The sequence below is a fragment of the Chenopodium album genome, chromosome 8 (genome assembly GCF_948465745.1).
Source record: "Chenopodium album chromosome 8, dcCheAlbu1.1, whole genome shotgun sequence".
Lineage (NCBI taxonomy): Eukaryota > Viridiplantae > Streptophyta > Magnoliopsida > Caryophyllales > Amaranthaceae > Chenopodium > Chenopodium album.
This window is the reverse complement of record NC_137841.1, coordinates 52,578,463-52,597,579: the sequence shown is the minus strand read 5'-3', so window position 1 is coordinate 52,597,579 and position 19,117 is coordinate 52,578,463. Positions and strand designations below refer to the sequence as shown.

Genomic DNA, 19,117 nt, shown 5'->3' with positions numbered 1-19,117 from the left:
ACTCCAACTACCCCACTTAAGGCCTGTTCACATTAACTTAATTTCAATTCAGTTTATTTCAGTTCAGCTCTAATCATTTCAGTTCAGTTTAGCTCCAATCAGTTCAGTTCAGTTTAGCTCCAATCAGTTCAGTTCAGTACAGCTCTTAATATTTCTCTCTCATAAAATATTCATTTCAGCTCAATTCAGTTCAGTTTAGTTTAGCTCCAATCAGTTCAATTCAGTTTAGTTTAGTTCAGCTCTAATCAGTTCAGTTCAGCTCAATTTAGTAAATGTGAACAAACCCTTACCTCTTATTTTATTTAAGTTAATTAAATTGCCTAAAATTATATATTGGTAAAGCTTTAACACTTAACAAAACAAGGATGGAGTACATCCAAATAGGCCTAACGTATCCGCATAACATAATGAAATAACTGTTGGTTACTCGTAATCTCGAATTACGCAAACAACAATTAATGTTCTCTTGCTTGCTTTATTCATTCTCAACGTTACTTCTCACAAGTCAGTAGTCACTGCTACTACTCACCACTCCCCTGTTCTTCTTCCTCAACCTCTCTCCTCCCTTCAAACTTTTCCGCCTTTCGAATATATTCTCCCGCAATTTCGCAAACAATTCATCTTTTTCTTTTTATCATCTCTTCAACTTCCAAATCCAACTTCAAAAATACCTTCACTTATAATCTAATAAATTCCAGAAAAAAAACCAAACAAATTCTCACAAAAATGGGTAGTGGAAAGCATCGATGGAAAATCTCAATCTACAGATCAACATCAACACCAACCAAACCCGAAATCCGACCCGATAAGCCCCCAAATGAGTTCATCTGCCCGATTTCCGGGTCACTCATGGCTGACCCGGTTATCGTCTCAACGGGTCAAACATTTGAGCGAGCTTGTGTTACCGCCTGCAAAAATCTAGGGTTTACACCCACTCTAAATGACGGTTCTATCCCCGATTTCTCCATGGTTATCCCCAATTTAGCTCTCAAAACCTCCATTTTCAACTGGGCTAAGCTTTCTCTCTCCTTTCCACCAAAACCCCTCGAACTCGCCGATGCTCTGAAACTTCTAGAATCGTTAATGGCGGAAACAAAGCAAAATAGGGAGATTTCGGGTGAGTTGTTACGGAGAGTTGATGAGAACCCGGGTTCTAATCTTCTAGAACACTCTGAGAGTGAATTAACTCGGAGGCAAAGTCGGTTCGACTCGGGTGAATCGCTTTCGGGGTCTTTTAGAAGGACGCCGTTCGTGCTCGCGACTCGGCCCAGTTGCTACTCTTCTTGCTCATCGAGCTCTGAGTTTGATTTAACAGAGTCTGGTTCGTGCGTTGATGAGGGATACGTATCAAAGCTTAGGAGTCAGCACGTATATGAACAAGAGGAAGGTTTGGTTGCGTTGAGGAAGACTACTAGAAGTAGTGTGGAATCTCGTCTTAGTCTGTGTACTCCGCGGCTTCTGTCTGCTCTTCGCTCGTTGATCACTTCAAAGTATACTGACATTCAGGTAAGTGAAGTATATATATATGTACGGTCTCGAATTGATTGTCATGTTGATATATTGATTTAAATTAGTAATGCGACAACTAAAAGATTACTTGAAATTATGATTTTTCATTGAATTTTCAGTATTGTGTTGTTTAGTGAGTTGAAAATGTATGTTGGTCAATGTTGAGATTTTTCAATATTTTTGTAGTCAAAATCTTTTATAATCATTTATGTCTACTATTCAAGGTGACATATTCTTTAGTTAATTTTCGAGATTAACATCTATATATATGAAGATTATGTTGCTTTTATACATAAAAACTATGACTATGTGGGCAGCTAACATAAAAACAATGATTATGTGGGCATTGACGTAAAAACTATAATTGTATATCAAGTATAGCACAAATGTATATTTTTGAATAATATGATCACTTTTTCTGAGTTAAAAGGAAAAAAAAATTAAAAAAAATGTAGTTCTATAACGAAAATGCCACTTGATTTGCGCTTGATACAGGATTAATTGGACAATTCTGCTCTTGACTCATAATAATTAGGATTTCTACATTGATCTTGAATAGTTGTTTTTGCAACCCAGTCATTTCATAATTGCTCTAAAGGAGTTGTCAATGAACATGGTAATGGTGTATTCATTCTATTATTCTTTCCATCAATTGATTTATGTATGCGTAAATCATGATCCAGTTTCGTTTAATGGGAGCAAATTTGTTACAAATTTACAATATATGTTAAATTTATACTAAAAGAAGAGTACTTGAGTTTTGTTTGTCATATGTCCTAGTAAAGAAGTGGAAGAATTCAAGACTGGTTACTGGCAGTTTGTTTTATAATTGTATAAATTCTTTGGGTGGTTATGGTTATTGAGATTGCCTGGGTGTTGTACTTCAGCATGAGTGACAATATATAGAAATAATCCTTTTACAAAGCATTATTGATTGGGATGTAACCAAGTAGATAGTAAAATCATTAAGTTATGACAATTTTTATGATTAGAAGTTTAGAACCAGACCTGATGTCTGAGCATTATGCCTTTTAGTATAAGATGGCATTTCCTTTGGCCTTGAGTGAAAGCTACAAATTTGGGGTTTTGTAAGCAGTTAGGTAAAATAGAAAAAACTTAGCATTATGCCTTTTAGTATAAGATGGCATTTCCTTTGGCCTTGAGTGAAAGCTACAAATTTGGGGTTTTGTAAGCAGTTAGGTAAAATAGAAAAAAACTTCTGCCCTTGCCCACATCGAATGTGTGCATGCAGGACAGTTTGTGTTGTGCCCATTTTCTCAGACTTTCTACGAGAAATGATTATATATTTTAACTAGTTTATCTAATCTTGTAATATAGTGAGTATGCTGTTGATTATTGCAAGTTTGATTGTTTGTAATAGAAATTTTGTATAAATAATGCTAAAAACTTTGCCACTTCGTATAATTTCTCACTTCACAAAATTTTTTAGGTGAACTCGGTAGCAATATTGGTCAATTTGTCCCTAGAAAAAGTTAGCAAAGTAAAGATTGTAAGAGCTGGATTTGTTCCCCCTCTGATTGATGTGTTAAGGGGGAGATCCCCCGAGGCCCAAGAACATGCTTGTGGTGCACTCTTTAGCTTAGCCCTTGATGATGGAAATAAAACTGCAATAGGAGTTCTTGGTGCATTACAACCATTGGTTCATATGTTGATGAGATCAGAGAGTGAACGAGCGAGGCATGATGCGGCTTTGGCTTTGTACCATCTCTCATTGGTCCAGAGCAACCGATTAAAACTGGTCAAATTTGGGTCAGTTCAACTACTACTTGGCATGGTAAAGTTGGGTCAAATGCCAGGGCGTGCCTTAATAATATTATGCAACTTGGGGGCTTGTAACGAGGGAAGGGCTGCTATGCTAGATGCTGGTGCAGTTGAGTTCTTGATAGAGTTGCTAAGGAAGGGTGAATTTGACTCAGATTCAACTCAGGAGAGCTGTGTTGCTGCACTATATGCATTGGGTCATGGAGGGGGTTTGAGATTCCGAGGATTGGCTAAGGTGGCTGGGGCAATGGACGTGCTTAAGGACGTTATTGAAAAGAGTAATCGTGAACGGGCAAAGGAAAAGGCAAGACGGATTATCGAGCTGTTAAAAGCAAAGGAGGAAGAGGAAGAAGTCGACTGGGAGAAAGTGCTGGAGACAGGGTTCCAAAGTCGAGCCATTACTCGACCAGGAGGCCAATCATGCAGGAATTCTACTGAGTTTTGACTGCTTTCTTGTTCTGGTTGTGTTTATATTTTGGGGGTGCTTTTAAATCCTGCAGGGTGTTTTGGCTATCTTGACATTATCTAATTCTAAGGTGTAAATAATGGTTAAATTAAAATCAGTACAGAAATGGAGTTCGGATAATGGTTTCATGAATCACGAGGCGTGTTTTATGTAAATTAAATTAAATTAAATGGTCGTTAATGACCCTGTTTTTTATTCTTTCCTTAGCTATCTTAAGGTTTCTGAACTCCAGAAATTGCAACTTTGAATTGGCTGTCAACTTTTTAGTTTGTAATACAGCTCAATTAGCAGGGAAACAGGTATTTGCTGTAAGATGTGAGCAAAAACAAGTTGCTTACAACAATTATTTCAGTCTGCTTTTTTTCCTCCTGTTGTTTTCACGTGGTTGGCAACACTTTTTACTTTTTTAGGCCCTTTATCTTTTTGTTTGGTAAATTGATTAAAAGTGTTACATTATGTAGTTTGTTTATCTACGTAGTCTTTTATTATTTTTTTAATTTTAATGCTGGCACCATCCTCACGAGTGCCGTTTAATGATAACATGATTAAGTGCTGATTTATCCCAATAAAAGTGTTACATTATTTTGTTTGAAAAATTGTTCCCTATAATCTGAATTTTGCCTTGTCCGTCCAAATTAATCCATACTTTAGATTATTTCCCATCACTCCCAATTTTAGGGGATATTAATTTCTATTGCACCCAATTTACCTGAAGTTGGTTTATAAGGTTATCATTTGTGAATTAAATTTTTTTGCACACGTGTCAATATGTAACTGGCTGGAAAAAAAAGAAAATAAAATAAAAAGAAAAATGTAAACAAAAAAAATTAAATTTCCTAAAACTAACCCCCAACACCTCCACCAGTCCACCACCACACCACCACCACCAACGCACACCCTCCCCACACGCAGCCCAGCGCAGCCAACCACCACACGCACTCCCTTCCTAGCCCACCACTACCAGAAAACCCATCACAGCCCCCCCCCCCAAATCAACCACCACAAATGGCCGGAAACAGCCAGTACCACACCCACTACACGTTTGTTTCCCCAACAAAAAACAACCCCCATCCCCAAAATCGACCACCAAAATTGGCCACAAATGGCCGAAATCGGTCAATGTTGGAGCTGAATGGTTGATTTCAACCCTTTATAGGCCGATTTCGGCCGTTGGTGGCTGATTTCGCCGCTGTTTTTGTAGTGTTTCGAATGTTAGGGTTAGGGGTTAGGATTTGGGGGATTTTGGCTGGTTTGCAGGGTGATCGAAGAGGAAAGGGGAGGTAATCGGGGAAGCACCGGCATCGGTGCTCGTCGTGGTTGAAGCGGGTTGTTGCTGGTGGTCGTGGTGGCAGCGGGCTGTTAGTGGAGTTGCAGGGAAGGGGAAGCAGGGAGGTTGGTTGTAATCCCCCGTATTTTTAAATATTTTATAAATAATAATTTATTTTATTTATAATATTTTTTTGTATTTTTCCGGATTTTATTTTAAAAAAAGTTTCAAATTATTTTGGGTGGAAAATTATTTTATTACATTATGGTTTTTATGAACCATCATTAGCTTATGTCAATACAAATAAAGCCTAGTCCCTTTCATTCTTTTGGCCCATTATTTTTATGAAGCCCAATATTCTTACTTACCCTACTACTCTCCTATAAATACCTCAAACATCCCTAAAATATTCCCCACACAAAAGGTTAGTCTTATTTTCTTTTCTCTTTATTTATTTTATTTATTTTTCCTTTATTTTTCTTTTCATTTTTCCTTTTTCTTTTTTTTTTTTATCTTTCTTTCTTTTTCCTCTTCCTACATGAGTTTTCACTCACCATGCTGCCCAACCACCGCCGTCCACCAGACTCCGGTGCCACCCCTGGTGCCGGCGAACCACCAGCAGCCGACCGACCACCGTGGCTGCCTCCCTCACCTTCTTTCTCCATTTATTTTGTTTTATTCTCTTGTTTTTATTAAATTATTTTGGGTTTGATTTTATTGTTTGAAATTAGTTTATTTAGTATCAAATTCATGTGTTTGATGTTTTAAATTAATAATTTCTTATTATAATTGTTGTTATAATTTTCAGATTTTATAAATCATAAACCTAGGGTTTTAATTTAGTTAAATTGGGATTTTAGGGTTCTAATAATCAATTGATTTGAGGCTTTTGTTCCTATTCAATTTCTAATGATTAACTTAGCATAAAAACATGTTTTAAAGGAAGTTTTAAGGAGTCTTAATTAAAGTTATATTGCTGGAAATTAGTTTGTGTATTAATTTGTTCCTATTCAATTTCTAGGAAGTGATTGTTCCCTAGGAGACTTTTGAGTGATTAAAAGTGGCACAAAGGATTGTTTATACGAGGTATGTACATGTCTACTTCGTTGTAAGTAGTATTATGTTTAGATACCAAAAGGAAAGAACTTAGTTTCATGTTTAGAGAACACTTGGATGGAAATTGTTTGGTTATACATTTAATTAATTCATGTGCTTATGTTTATGAGATATGTTTTGGTGAATTGATTATGTTTGTATGGAATTATGGATGCTAGTATATTGAATTATATTGGATTAATTGTTTGTATGGAATGTTGATACAAGCATGTTTTTATTGGATTGGTTTATTAACCATATTTTGATTATTGAAGGATTGGAATTAAATGGTTAAAGTGGAATGAATTTATTAATTATTCCACAAGGTTATTATTATTTTATTTATTACTCAAGTATGACTTGTTAGTATGTTAAGTAAAAGTAGATTAAGCCGAAATGACTAGGTGGGTTGACTATGTTCAATAATTTTGGATCATTTGGAAGTTTAATGGAATTAAAGGTCAATTTGTGATGTGATCACCATTGTCCTAAATAAGATTAAAAATTAATTGATGTATGATTGTTATGTATGGTCTACTTGAATGAGTCGGCTTTTAATTAAATTGTAATCACGTAAAGTGAAACATGGATGAGCAATAAAACACTGGAAAGTGTGCACTTCTAGATTATTGACAATTATGGGTTAGGGTACACGGTGGTAGCCCGTGGCTTTCCGAGGCTTGTTTGATCAACATGTCCTCTTTTCTTTTGGTATTTACAATTTTATTTTATAATGAAAGTTAGATGAGATCCTAGACTAACTTTGTGAGAATAGAGTCGCGCCCATTCTTGCATTGCGCTAAACTTTTATTTTAAATGGTCATTTGGGACCAAAATGATTTGGTAGGTTGGACAACCTCGTCTATTGCTTACTCCAAATTAAATTAATCAAATTAAATGTAAAGAGTCAAGTGTTTGGAGTTGGTTAGTAAGTATATGTTGAGTCAATTGAATTGTCTAAATGTGGAGTCTTGATTAATGAATTCGTGTTGCATGTTTATTTACTTTAATTAATTGAGCATGCTAGGTTTTGTACGTTGTAGCTTGTATATACTCAGCTTTGCTGATTGCGTGCTTTTGAGTGTGTTACTTTTTGTCACGGCCTTCACCTTTCAATGACACTGTGATGATCCAATTATTACACTTGTATTACTGGGGAGCAGTATTGCACAAGTTAGCTTGATGATGTGAAGTTCGGGGATATGACTTACGCATTGTTAAGGGATTGGTGTGATTGAGAGTATTTGTTCTTTGTGTTGAACTTATTTATGTTTAATATTTTAATTATTTTTTGGGATTTTGAATATTGGTTTGGTTTAAATAAGTGCATTTATGGTTCCAATTTGTAAGCTTTGACTTATTGGTTTTCTAAATTATATTAATTTAAGTTTTAAGTTAGTTTTTCCGTTGCAATACTTTGATAAAGCCTTAACGTTTTAACACGTGGTGGTAACACGCCAATGGTTCTCCTCTATTTTTATTTAAAGTAAGTGGTTTGGAAAAGGGAGTATTATTAAGGTGTTACATTGGTGGAGTGTGTGAAGTGTGCAGGGAAGGGGAAGCAGGGAGGTGGGCAGGGAGGCGGCGATACGGAGGTGGGGGAAGGGGAGGTAGTGTTGTCGACGTCTGATGGCTGGTGGTCGTGAGGGGAGGGAAGGGGGAGGAAGTAGAGAGGGAAGGGGAAGCGGGGAGGTGGGCAGGGAGGCGGCAATACGGAGGTGGGGGAAGGGGAGGTAGTGCTGTCGACGTTGGTGGTCGTGAGGGGAGGGAAGGGGGAGGAAGCAGAGAGGGAAGGGGAAGTAGAGGGAGAAGGGAGGAGAGAGAAGGTGTTTTTTTTATTATTTAATTTTATTTTTTTAACTTTATTTATTTTAATTTTAATTTTTTAAGCAAATCATACGCTGACACGTGTCTAGGTAACCTCCTACATCAGGTTAGATGACCGGTTGGGTGCAATAAAAATTAATACCCCATAAAGTTGGGAGTGATGGGGAATAATCTAAAGTATGGATTAATTTGGGCAGACGAGGCAAAGTTCAGATTAATAGGAGCAATTTTTCCTTTATCAAACAATCAAAGTGAAAAAGGTGTGAAATAAAATAAAATACTAGTAGAAAGGAAACAATGTTGATAACTTGGATCTTATTCATTGAACTAGTGAAGTTTTTATATAATTTGGGTGCATTATACACCCAACTAATCAATGTTTGTTTTTTGCTTTTCATTTGATGATTAAATGAAAAATAATCTTTAAATGAGAACAAAATACCCATGGATATACCGTGCACTTGAGTATATATAACAATATTTAGAATTAGTGGTTCCTAGTAGGCTAGCAAGGTATAATCAATGGTATATTTGTATTTATGACAGCTTTGAGTTTCAAATTTCTACAAGCTACCCTATAAAAATTCCTGTAAAATCATTTTAAAGTCTACCCTTTTTCAAATAATCCTCTGAAAAATCTTTCTCATGCAATAATGATGGGATTATTAACTACAAAAGATGCAAATTTACATAGATTAAGTCTAGTGTCATGCACGGGTTTAAAAAAATGAATTATAATGTTAACTCAAAATCTACCAAAAATAATCCTCATATTTTTAAAAGAAATTGAAAAGTTAAAAGATGTAGAAAAATATTTTATACAATAAAAATATGAAATATATGTGAATATTTTTTTCGGAAGTGAATCACAATTATATAAAGAAATGATTTTTTTTTTTAGGAATTGAATAAAAAAAATAAGTTTTGGAGGGGAAAAAAAAACAGCACCAAGAAGTGACACGTGTTATTCTTGGTTTCTGTTTTAGTATTATTATGTTATTATGTTATTGATCGTACAACTGAATTCAACTATTGAATCAATTCGACTTTCTTTTTTCTTTTTCATCATCTTCAATTATTCCATCTCTTAGATATCTCATTGAAAAAGTATGTGATTGTGTACATTTATTTCCACAATTGTTCACTATATTTTAGGCTTAAATGTGTTGTTTTTCCCGATATAAAAGGAAGATAATTATTGGGACTTTTAGTTGATATACACACACACATTAAATTGCAAAATTTCACAAATAATATTCTATTGCACCTAATCAGGATCAACATGCATAAGGCATAAAGAATCACATATATAATTCACACCTTTAATTTGACACGTGATTTTCATGTATGATTGACTACGAACTCGAGAGAATAGAACTTGAATCGTGATTCCTGTGCTCAGTCCAAGGGTTAAGATTGAACTTCCACTAGTGCTAAATAAATAGTCAGGCATGGATCACCTTCGAACCACCTTCTACGGAAAGGAGGGAGAAAACGACAACAAATCACCACCACACAAAACCATACACACGGATGGGGGGAGAGAGATTAAGGTTTTTGGTTTCTTGATTGCTTGGGGATTAATTCACTCATTAACCTTAGGCAACTCTAAATATATATCTATATCTTTATATATTTAATTAGAGTTCAAACCAAGCCCAAACTCCTCCTCTATCCTTCTCATGGTTGGCCAAGCTATAAAGGGCCCACTAATGGGAATTTATTTTTTGTTCAATCAATCACCACATAGTGTGGCCTTGTAGGATCTATTTTATTGAGATTTAGTCAATTTAACTTGCCCAAATATCATCAATCACATCTATCAACTAATAATCACTACTAAAATTCGGTCAAATTGCGATCGCTTCTGACGGTCGTAAAGTGGTGGTCGCTATTCACTTTGTCGCAAAAAACAAAAATTACGACTGATTGATGATTGCAGATTTTTTGCGACCGTTTTTAATATTTTCAACGACCATTAGGAAAACGCAAACATGACAATTAGTGATTTTTTTTTTAAAAAAAACCCACCCACTTCCTTTTTGTCAAATCTAGCGGCCCCACCACCAATTCCCACTTAAACCAACTCAACCTAACGTTACTACACACCCAAACCACCTTTACCCACCACCACCCTAAACAACATTGACCCACTATCGCCGTCCAACCAACTAGCTCTTTTACAAAAAAAGCATTTGAATTTATATCAAAAATTTTAGATTCTAAAAATTACCCACAAATTTATGAAAAAAATCCACAAAATAACTAAAATCAAACTAAAAATAACAAAAACCAAAATCAAAATTAACAAAATTCACTAAGTTAACAAAAATTATTTACAAAATATGAACAAAGATCATGAAAATTTGAACAAAAAAAAATCCATAAAAATCTAAGAAAAAATCAATAAAAACTTAAAATCAGACCCCGAAAATCAAAGAAATAAAAAAAAAAAAATCAAAACAAAAAAAAAAAAAAAATATCAGACAAAATTCGTATGAATATAAACATGGAAATTCGAATTAATAAAAGAAATAAAACAAAATCGAAAATAAAAAAAAACAAAATCTTAAGAAAAATAAACGTACCCTTCCTCATATTTCTTTCCTTTTGGGTTCATATGGTCAAATCCGACCATAAAAACTCCAAATCTAGAATTGTTATGGTCGAATAAGATCATGAACACCAAAATTTGTTTGTTGACGAAACCCAAACATGATATGGAAATTCTGTTTGTTAACGAGAATCCGAAGAAAAATAAAGAATAAAGAAGAAAAAGAGAACAAAAATGGAAAACCTAAAATTCTGTTTGCGAATGCCATTAATGGAGCCTAGAGATGACGTGAGAAGAAAGAGAAAGGAAAGAGAAAAGGGAGATAGAGCCGTGGAAGGGTTTGAGAAAAGAGATAATGAAAAGTGAAGAGAGAGAAAATAAAGATGAGAGATGTGGCTTATTGCGTGAGTGAGACTAGGGTTAGGAATTGTGTAATACTCCGTATTTTTATTACATATATATATATATATTATTTATTTTATTTATAAAATGATTCATTCATTTTAAAAAGAAATTTATTATTGAAATAATATGTAAGTGTGTATAAATTAAATGAGTCATGAATTGAGGCAAAAAAAAAAAAAAAAAAAAATTTTATCGGGTCAATCTTATTTGAATAATTGGACTAACTTATAGGGAAATTATGTAAGCTTGATGGCCCTATAAGTTGGACCCAAAGGAAAAGTTAAGGGGGAGTAGGATTTAGTAATGACAATATTGTAATTATGATGTTTTATTTTAAAAGGGAAGTATAAATACCTTAACCTCAAGATTTCTCCACTGAAGATTCAGAATTGTCATATTTCATAAAAGTTTCAAAGGTTTTCTCCTTATTTTCCTCTCTTTTCCCTCTTCTTTTTCTCTCTTTTCCACGACTTTCACTCCCTCTTCTCCTCCCCTCATGCCGGCTCCACCACCCACCGGTACACCACTGGCACCACCCCCGACCATCTTCTCCTCCTCATCTCTTTGCGATTTGGTAGTGTTAAAAAAAAACTCTATTTCTCTTCCTAAATTAATTTTATTGTTTTATTGATTTTAAAGCATGCTTTTAATTATTTTTTTGTATTGATTTTGGGATTATGATGTTGTTAAATTATTGATATAAATTTTAGATTTTTATTTAATCAAGAACCCTATATTATGAACCCTAAAAATTGGGAATTTTATGTAATTGGTTAGGGATTGATGCTAGGTTATTGTTATTGATTAATTTGTGGTTTAAACATGTTTTTAATGAGTTTAAAACCCTTAATTCAATGCTGTAATTTAATTATACACATTACTCTTTAATTATTGAGTTAGAGTTTGATGACCCATGAAAGGGAAAAAAGTTTTAATGATTTAAATATGATTTACTAGTCTAAAAGTGATGTTTTATATTAAATAAGTATGCTGAAGTTTTATTTAATTCATGAAAACTAAGTCTTTTTAAAAGGATTTGAATTACCCACTTAAAGAAAAGGTTTTATGGCTTTTATGTCATTAAACTAGGTTGATTATTAAGGTTTAAAGAGTATTATAGTTGCTGAAAATTTGTGAGAAATGTGGATTAATTATAGTTATGTATTTTTATTTGTAGGAAGCTTCAAGCTAAGTGATTTCTTGCGAGTGTGGCCAATTTTAGGCAATATTCAAGGTACGTATGGCACAAGATTTATTGTGTATGCGTAGTATCATGTTAGTGATGAATTAATATGCAAGCATGTGAATATGACATTTGAAGCATGATACAAGTTGAATGTATGTGAATCGATCATGGAATTATGTTTTATTTTCAAGTATCAAGGATGCATGAAATTAATAAGCAAGACTTATGTATGTTTAAAAGAGTTATAATTAGAATTATTGAGCATCATTCATGAATTTAATTCTCACCCATTTATTATTGGTGTTGAGTCAAGAATTTAGTTTATTTATTTACTTGCTCAAGTAAGTTGAGATTGAATCAAGGAAGGTTATTAGTGCATTTTACGCACCAATGTAGTAATCGTGCAATTTTGTGCAATAAACTAGGAAAGAAACCTTATTTAAAATAAATAGTATGTGCTCACTAATAAATTCAAGAATGAATTGGAAGTATGTGTTGAACGTTGTTATGTTTATTCTTGATTGATTGGTTGGAGTCATCACATGTTAAATTGGTAAATCACGTAAAGTGTAAGAGGATACGCACCAAAACTCTTGGAATGTATATACCTTGCGTATGAACATATGGGGGGAGTTATGGAGTTTTATATTTAACAATAGCTTCTGAAGGGGTACATGACGCTGTACTTTCTTTTATTATTTATGCGCTGGAATTCCGTCACTAAATGTGACATAGTAGGTGCTAGTTGGGTAGCTCCCTGATTAGAAGCTCCATTTTTAATGGGCTATTTTTAAGGAAGGAAACCCGTTCGATGCTTAATCTAATGTTATTATTTAATAACTAATATTGCTAGTTATGAGTCAAAGGTAAGTTGACTTGTGATTGTATGACAAACATGTTTTAATTATTTTATTGATGATAGGATTTTTATGTTAGTGTGGTGCATATGTACTTAGCTTATGCTGATTCGTACTTCTGTGTTTGTGTTTGGCTTTTATTTGGTTGGCCCTACTATGACCCATTTATATGGTGAGTAGAGAGTTGAAATAAAGGGTATCTCTAAATAAAACTCTTTTTAGGCCAGGTATTTCCTAAAAAGAGTTTTATTTAAAAAGAGTAGATATTTCCAAGGTATTATAAATTGGGTCATATTTCAACCCTTTATTTCATTTAAAATAAAAATCTTTTAATTAAAAGGAAAAAAAATCATATTATATTTAGAAAGGGTCGTATATTTCCTAAAAAGAGTTTTATTTAAAAAGAGTAGATATTTCCAAGGTATTACAAATTGGGTATCTTTTGATACCCTTATTTTTTTAAAAAAAAAGACCTTTTGCGACCGTTAAAAGCGATCAAAAATTGTGTCCGTCTCATTAACAGTTGCAAAATGGTTTATTTTAATTTAGAATTATATAAATTGTTTAATAATTCTTGCGATTGTTTAAAAGGCAAAAAAACGGCCGCAAATCTGCGACTGCATGTAAAACAGACATTATTTTGCGACCGCTTTAAAATCGGTCATAGATTTCAGATTTTGAGATCGTTTTCTTGACGGTCGTAGAAAAACCGTCGCTATTTAACCGAATTCTAGTAGTGAAAGACCCAAATTAAAATAATGAACTAAGTATCTCCATAATTCGATCCATTAACTTATGTAGTACTTGCACTTGATGAAGACCCGATTCCTTCATAAATAACATCCTATAAGGCAATGGACGCTCTACTAATGAATGCTTGTCTTGAAACACTAAAAGACATGGCCTCTTGACTCAAATCAAAATACTACAAGGCAATTTCTAAGCATCATTTATGAGTCTACTAGGTCAAGTTGGAGAGTCTCTCCTCTAGATATATTTATTTCCTTTCCATATGTCAAGTCGATGTTACTAGGTTTAGGATTTTAATTCAAGAACCTTAAATTTTTTCCGGTCAATAAAACAGACACACACACACACACACAAGCCTAAAATTCAAGGGGACCGAGACTTAGTAGTATTGAATTTTCCCATTTGTAGGGGAAGGTTTAAAAAATCTCATGCCAGCCATGAACACCAATCGAAACCCTAGAAATTGAACCACACCGTCATTATCACTATCGACTACCATCATCATCGCAACCACTAGTGAATGAGAGTGAGAGAGAGAGAGAGAGAGAGAGAGACTTGTTCAAAAGTTTAGGAGATATTTAGGAAAAGGGCATCGGATTAAAACCGATACCTTTTTAAGCATGTTTTTAAATTTTTGTGGGTCTAGGCTTGCGTTTTTGGCACTGGTTTTCAATAAACGGTGCATTTTTGTTGGTGCCCATTCGTGTTTTTCTACTAGTGTTTGGTCCATTTTTTATATACTAGGGTAGCACTCGCACGCTACGTGCGCGATGCTTATTTGAAGTCCGATATGTTTTTCTATTTTGAGGTGTGACAATATTGGGCGGTTGGCTATTTAGTTTTGCAAGAAAGTGATGAGTTTGAATTGAATTTTATGTAGGACTTTTGAAATGACAAATGTTAATGATGTTTTTGATGGCGGAGTTTATAAATTAATTGAGTTTTCTTATAGATATACTATATGTGATTAATTAAAGGTATTTGAGTGTATTTTCAATTTGCATGTGACTTTGAATGAACAATTTTGATTAAACTGAAAATTATAGTTATATGTAAAGAGATTTTGCATACTTATGAAATCAAGTAATATGGATTGGTTTTGTGTTTGGATCAAAGTTAGAAAAGTGATTTTGCAATGGCCCATTTTAAATCTGATTGGGCTTGGCTTAGGAAAATGTTTATGGGTGGGTTGATTATTTAGTGGATGTGTAATTATTTGTTATGTGTGAAGGACTATTGCAAAATTTTTTTTAAAAATTGTGGTTATGTATAAATAATGTTTTAAAGTTGCGAGTGTGTAAATATTATTATTAGTGAGTTAGTAAAATATAACCAATGGTTTGCAATGTAATGTGTTAAGTGGTATTCTCAATGTATTGTTATTTGGTGATAAAAATGGTAAGTATTGATTTGTATAATTCTGTTCTCTACACATTAGTTTGGATAATTATTGTTGACTTAGCTATATTTTAATTTATGATAAATGTTAGAGTTTGTAAATGTATTGGAAAAGGTAGTGAATAAAATTGTTTTCGGTTACAAAGATTAATTAGTGAAAGAGTTATGGCTAATTTATATTTTACATTTGAAGTCAATGAAGAATGTGCAATTTTTAATGATATTAATTGCGATTTTGACTTCAGTTTGAAATTTGTGTTGGTGGTTGTGTTCATCTGTGTATATATAATTTGTAGAGCAATTGTGGTTTTGTAAATGAATAACTGGTGTGGGATGACGAGTAGAGGTGGTTGCGTTTCTAAAAGGCGTGGACGCAAGCCTTTTGTGCGAGGGTCCCGGGAAACAATAGCTAAACACATGCTTGGTTGAATGATATTTCAGCTAATTGGGAAGGGTTGTACTTTAAATTTGTGTTTTCTAAAGCATATCATTCAGAAGGGATTATTGTATGGTTCTCCTTTTTAAACTGGTTTAGATAATAATTGTTTATTATGGATTAGTTTGTTTTGTTATGGTGTTAATTAATGTTTGAATTGAAGTTCCGTTGGACTTTGCTAAATCACACTTTGGTTCTTTTCCAAAATTAACGGATGTTGTTGTGCAACTTTATGATACTCGGTTTGATGCTCAATTAAAAATTAAGAGACGTGATGAGAAGCTTAGCAAGTGTTTTATCAAGAATGGAGTTGCTACCGTGGTTGATTATTACGATGTACAAATTGATGAAGGGGCGATTGTTAGTTATGAGCATGGAAATCCTATAGTGTTTGATGTTACATTACAATTGAGTACTGATTTTTAATGTATTTGTGTTGTTTCAAGAATAAGCTCTGATATTGTGTTACTTGGTCATGGTTTTTGTGAATAAGAGTGCTATTTATTAGCCTAATGTGTTATTCAAAATAACAATTGAAACAAGCTTAATGTATCATTTGCTTTATTTGTAATGTATGATACTGCTTTGGTGCAATCTTCTTGAGTTATAGGTGATACTAATTCCATTAATCTTCTGGTAAAAGCAAAATGTAAAGCCATGAATAGAATTAAAATGTCTTAGGCGCCTAAGATGTAAGATTATTTATAATTTTAAAGCAAGTACATGTAGCTAATTTTTCATTATAATACACGACCTACATAATTTGCATTTCAATTCAAACTCATAAATCGATTCAAATATGATGGTACGATTTCTAAAATTAAGTTTGTTATTTGAGGTAAGTTAATTTATAAAATTGAGAAAATAAAAGTCACTTTGTTTTGTTATTTAACATGATTTTGCTTTTAGTCTTAAAATGAAATCGACTATTTATAATTCTCGGGAAAAATTATTACGTGACTTTAGTATATGAATTTTTCTGTATGTGTCCAAAAAAATATTATATGTTGGGATTGTTCTTATGTAGGCCTCACGTGTAATTAAAAAACAAAGTGTTTCCTCGTACCACTTGCGTTGTATGAAATATTACAACTCTTCTTCTTCTCTACATGCTATGATAGACATATGAAAAGACATGAAAAAAATAAGTGGCGGTTGATTTGCAATAAAAGGCAAGAAATGATCTTCATTACACATCTTCCAAAACTTCTCTATATTTTTTTTTGAAAGTTGAAGAGCCTTTCCCTTTCCTTTTCATCCTTTCTGTACACGTTTGAACCTCAAAATGACCTTAGGATCACCATGGCCGGAAATGATGACGATACTATATTCATAGAGTGGCTTAAGAAATTTTTGTAAAAATGCAAAGACAATCTCTGGGGTCATGTCTGGCAGCTGATATGTCTATTTTATATGGTGTTTTACCCCCGTCCCTTGGTCGTAATTAGTAGTGTTTTTGGCTCATTAGAGCCACTTTTATAACTAATTGATGTTTTCTAGTGTTTTCGCAGTTTTGGCTGAGTTTTGTAGGGAATTGAATCTTTGGAGCTTTTCCTGGGATTATTGCGGTACAACTACGAGCATTTGAAGGCATGACCGATTACTTTTGGACACCGAGTATTCAAGACCCGAAGTAGAGATTCGAATTGGGCCAAGAATGGAGCCCAATCAAATTCCAACATATAGCCGGGCCCGATCAGGCAAGCTTTAGCCCGATCGGGCGGATGCCCAAAACAAGAGGTCGAAGAAAAAGGCGGGCCCTCACCCGATCAGGCGCGTATTTCTGGGGAGGCATCTTCGGCGATTCCTTAGTTTCTAATTAGGAGTAATTTTGGGTTATTGTATAAATACGATTTTAATGCTTTTGCTTAGTACCTCTTCTCTTAGACTTTCTGTCTCTACTTAGATTAAGATTAGTTTCTCTCTCTTCAACATTGTTCTCTATTTTTGTTCTTAATTAAACTCCTTAGTTTTGATTACTTTGGTAACGATTTCTTCTACTTTAATCTCATTTATTTTACTTTATTTCTTTCATCATGTTTCCTTTAATTGCTTTGTTTAGTTTATGTTCAATTATGTCTGAGTAGTTTTCTTTCTAAGGTTTATGGGGATCCATAAATAATATGAAGGGGTAAATTATTATTGTTGATTATCAATGCTTGATTAATTTCCTATTGATTGATTTAATGCTATGCAATTAGATTAGGCCTGTTTTAATTGTATGGGTTTAGTAATATTAATTCGAGATTCGAGAGATGAGAATTGATGTTTAGACTTAGTTTCAATAGGGGGGCTAATTTATAAATGGTTAAGTCGAGATTCGAGAGATGAGATTTAATACCGATAAATTAACTCTGTGATTTAATACGTAGCGAAAGCCCTTTATGATCTAATTAATTGATGCATTGATGATTGATTGTTATGTTTTACCCTGAATATTGTTTATTGGTGAACCTATGCCCTAGGCTTTTATTTCATAGATTTCCCTCCTACTTTTATTCCTTCACACTTTTACTCTTAGTAATTTAGTTCCCTTTTATAATAACAATTTGGTTACTTGATAATTTAGATATTTTGATTAATTAGGAATAAATTAACTCGTTTCCCTGTGGTTGGACCCTTCTTTCCTATCTACATAGTTAGTGGATTTAGGTATTATTTTTGATTGGGTGATTACGACTTTAGCCTCTCAAAACTTGGCGTCATTGCCAGGTAAACGGTTTTATTTTTATTATCTGATTATTTTTGTAGTCTAGATTATCTCCTCTTGTCTCAGAGAACGTTAGTTCTTTGAGGCAATTCTCATATTTATCTTTTAGTTCTTTGTTTATGCCTAGGTGTTCCAGATCAGGTTACATTCCATTCGATCCTGAGATCGAGCTCTTCTTCCATAGACAAAAGAATTTCTACAGACAACACCTGGCGGGCTCCGAGGAAAACAATAATCGAAGAGACATTCCAACTGATTCTAGTGATTCAGAAATCCCTTGAGATTCAGAATCAGAGATGACAGCACCTAAGAAGCTCAACGATTATTTGCAGCCGACCCTGACAGATTGTGCACTTCTTACTCCTACTCCGGCCCTTGATGGAGTGCAATTTTAAATCAAACCCCAATTTATCACAATGATAGAGAGGAAGCAATTCAGTGGAGCTAAGGGTGAAGATCCTAATCTTCACATTGCATATTTCTGCTAGTATTGTAACACCATTAGACAATCTGGGGTAACGCAGGACCAAATCAGGGAGATTCTTTTTCCCTTTTCATTATGTGGAAAAGCTAAATTATGGTTTAATTGTTTGAATAGAACTGCACTTGGTATTACTGACTGGGAAACTCTTGCCTTGAATTTTTATAATAAATATTACCCTGTAGAGAGAACAGTTGTACTAAGGAGTGCTATTCAGAACATTTCCCAAGAGCCAGATGAAACTCTATATGAGGCTTGGGAGAGGTTCAAGGATATACAGAGAGCATGCCCCCACCATAATCTGGCATAATGGCAGTTGATCCAAGCCTTTTACAATGGACTTGGAAATTCATCTAGATCAATTCTAGATTTTGCAGCTAGTGGGAGATTCATG

General features: G+C 33.9%; 1 protein-coding gene and 1 non-coding gene across 2 annotated transcripts; one reads left to right on the top strand and one right to left on the bottom strand.

The window, feature by feature from the left end:
- The first annotated feature begins 499 nt into the window (after nt 1-499).
- LOC145556120 (U-box domain-containing protein 40-like) lies at nt 500-4,311 on the top strand. Its single transcript, XM_081617785.1, has 2 exons — nt 500-1,506; nt 2,960-4,311. The coding sequence occupies exons 1-2, from the start codon at nt 727-729 to the stop codon at nt 3,734-3,736; spliced, it is 1,557 nt and encodes a 518-aa protein (XP_081473911.1). The 5' UTR covers nt 500-726; the 3' UTR covers nt 3,737-4,311.
- Nucleotides 4,312-18,919: 14,608 nt separating this feature from the next.
- On the bottom strand, nt 18,920-19,026 carry LOC145557082 (small nucleolar RNA R71). Its single transcript, XR_014092158.1, has one exon. It is a non-coding gene; the product is annotated as a small nucleolar RNA R71 (small nucleolar RNA).
- Between the last annotated feature and the right edge of the window lie 91 nt (nt 19,027-19,117).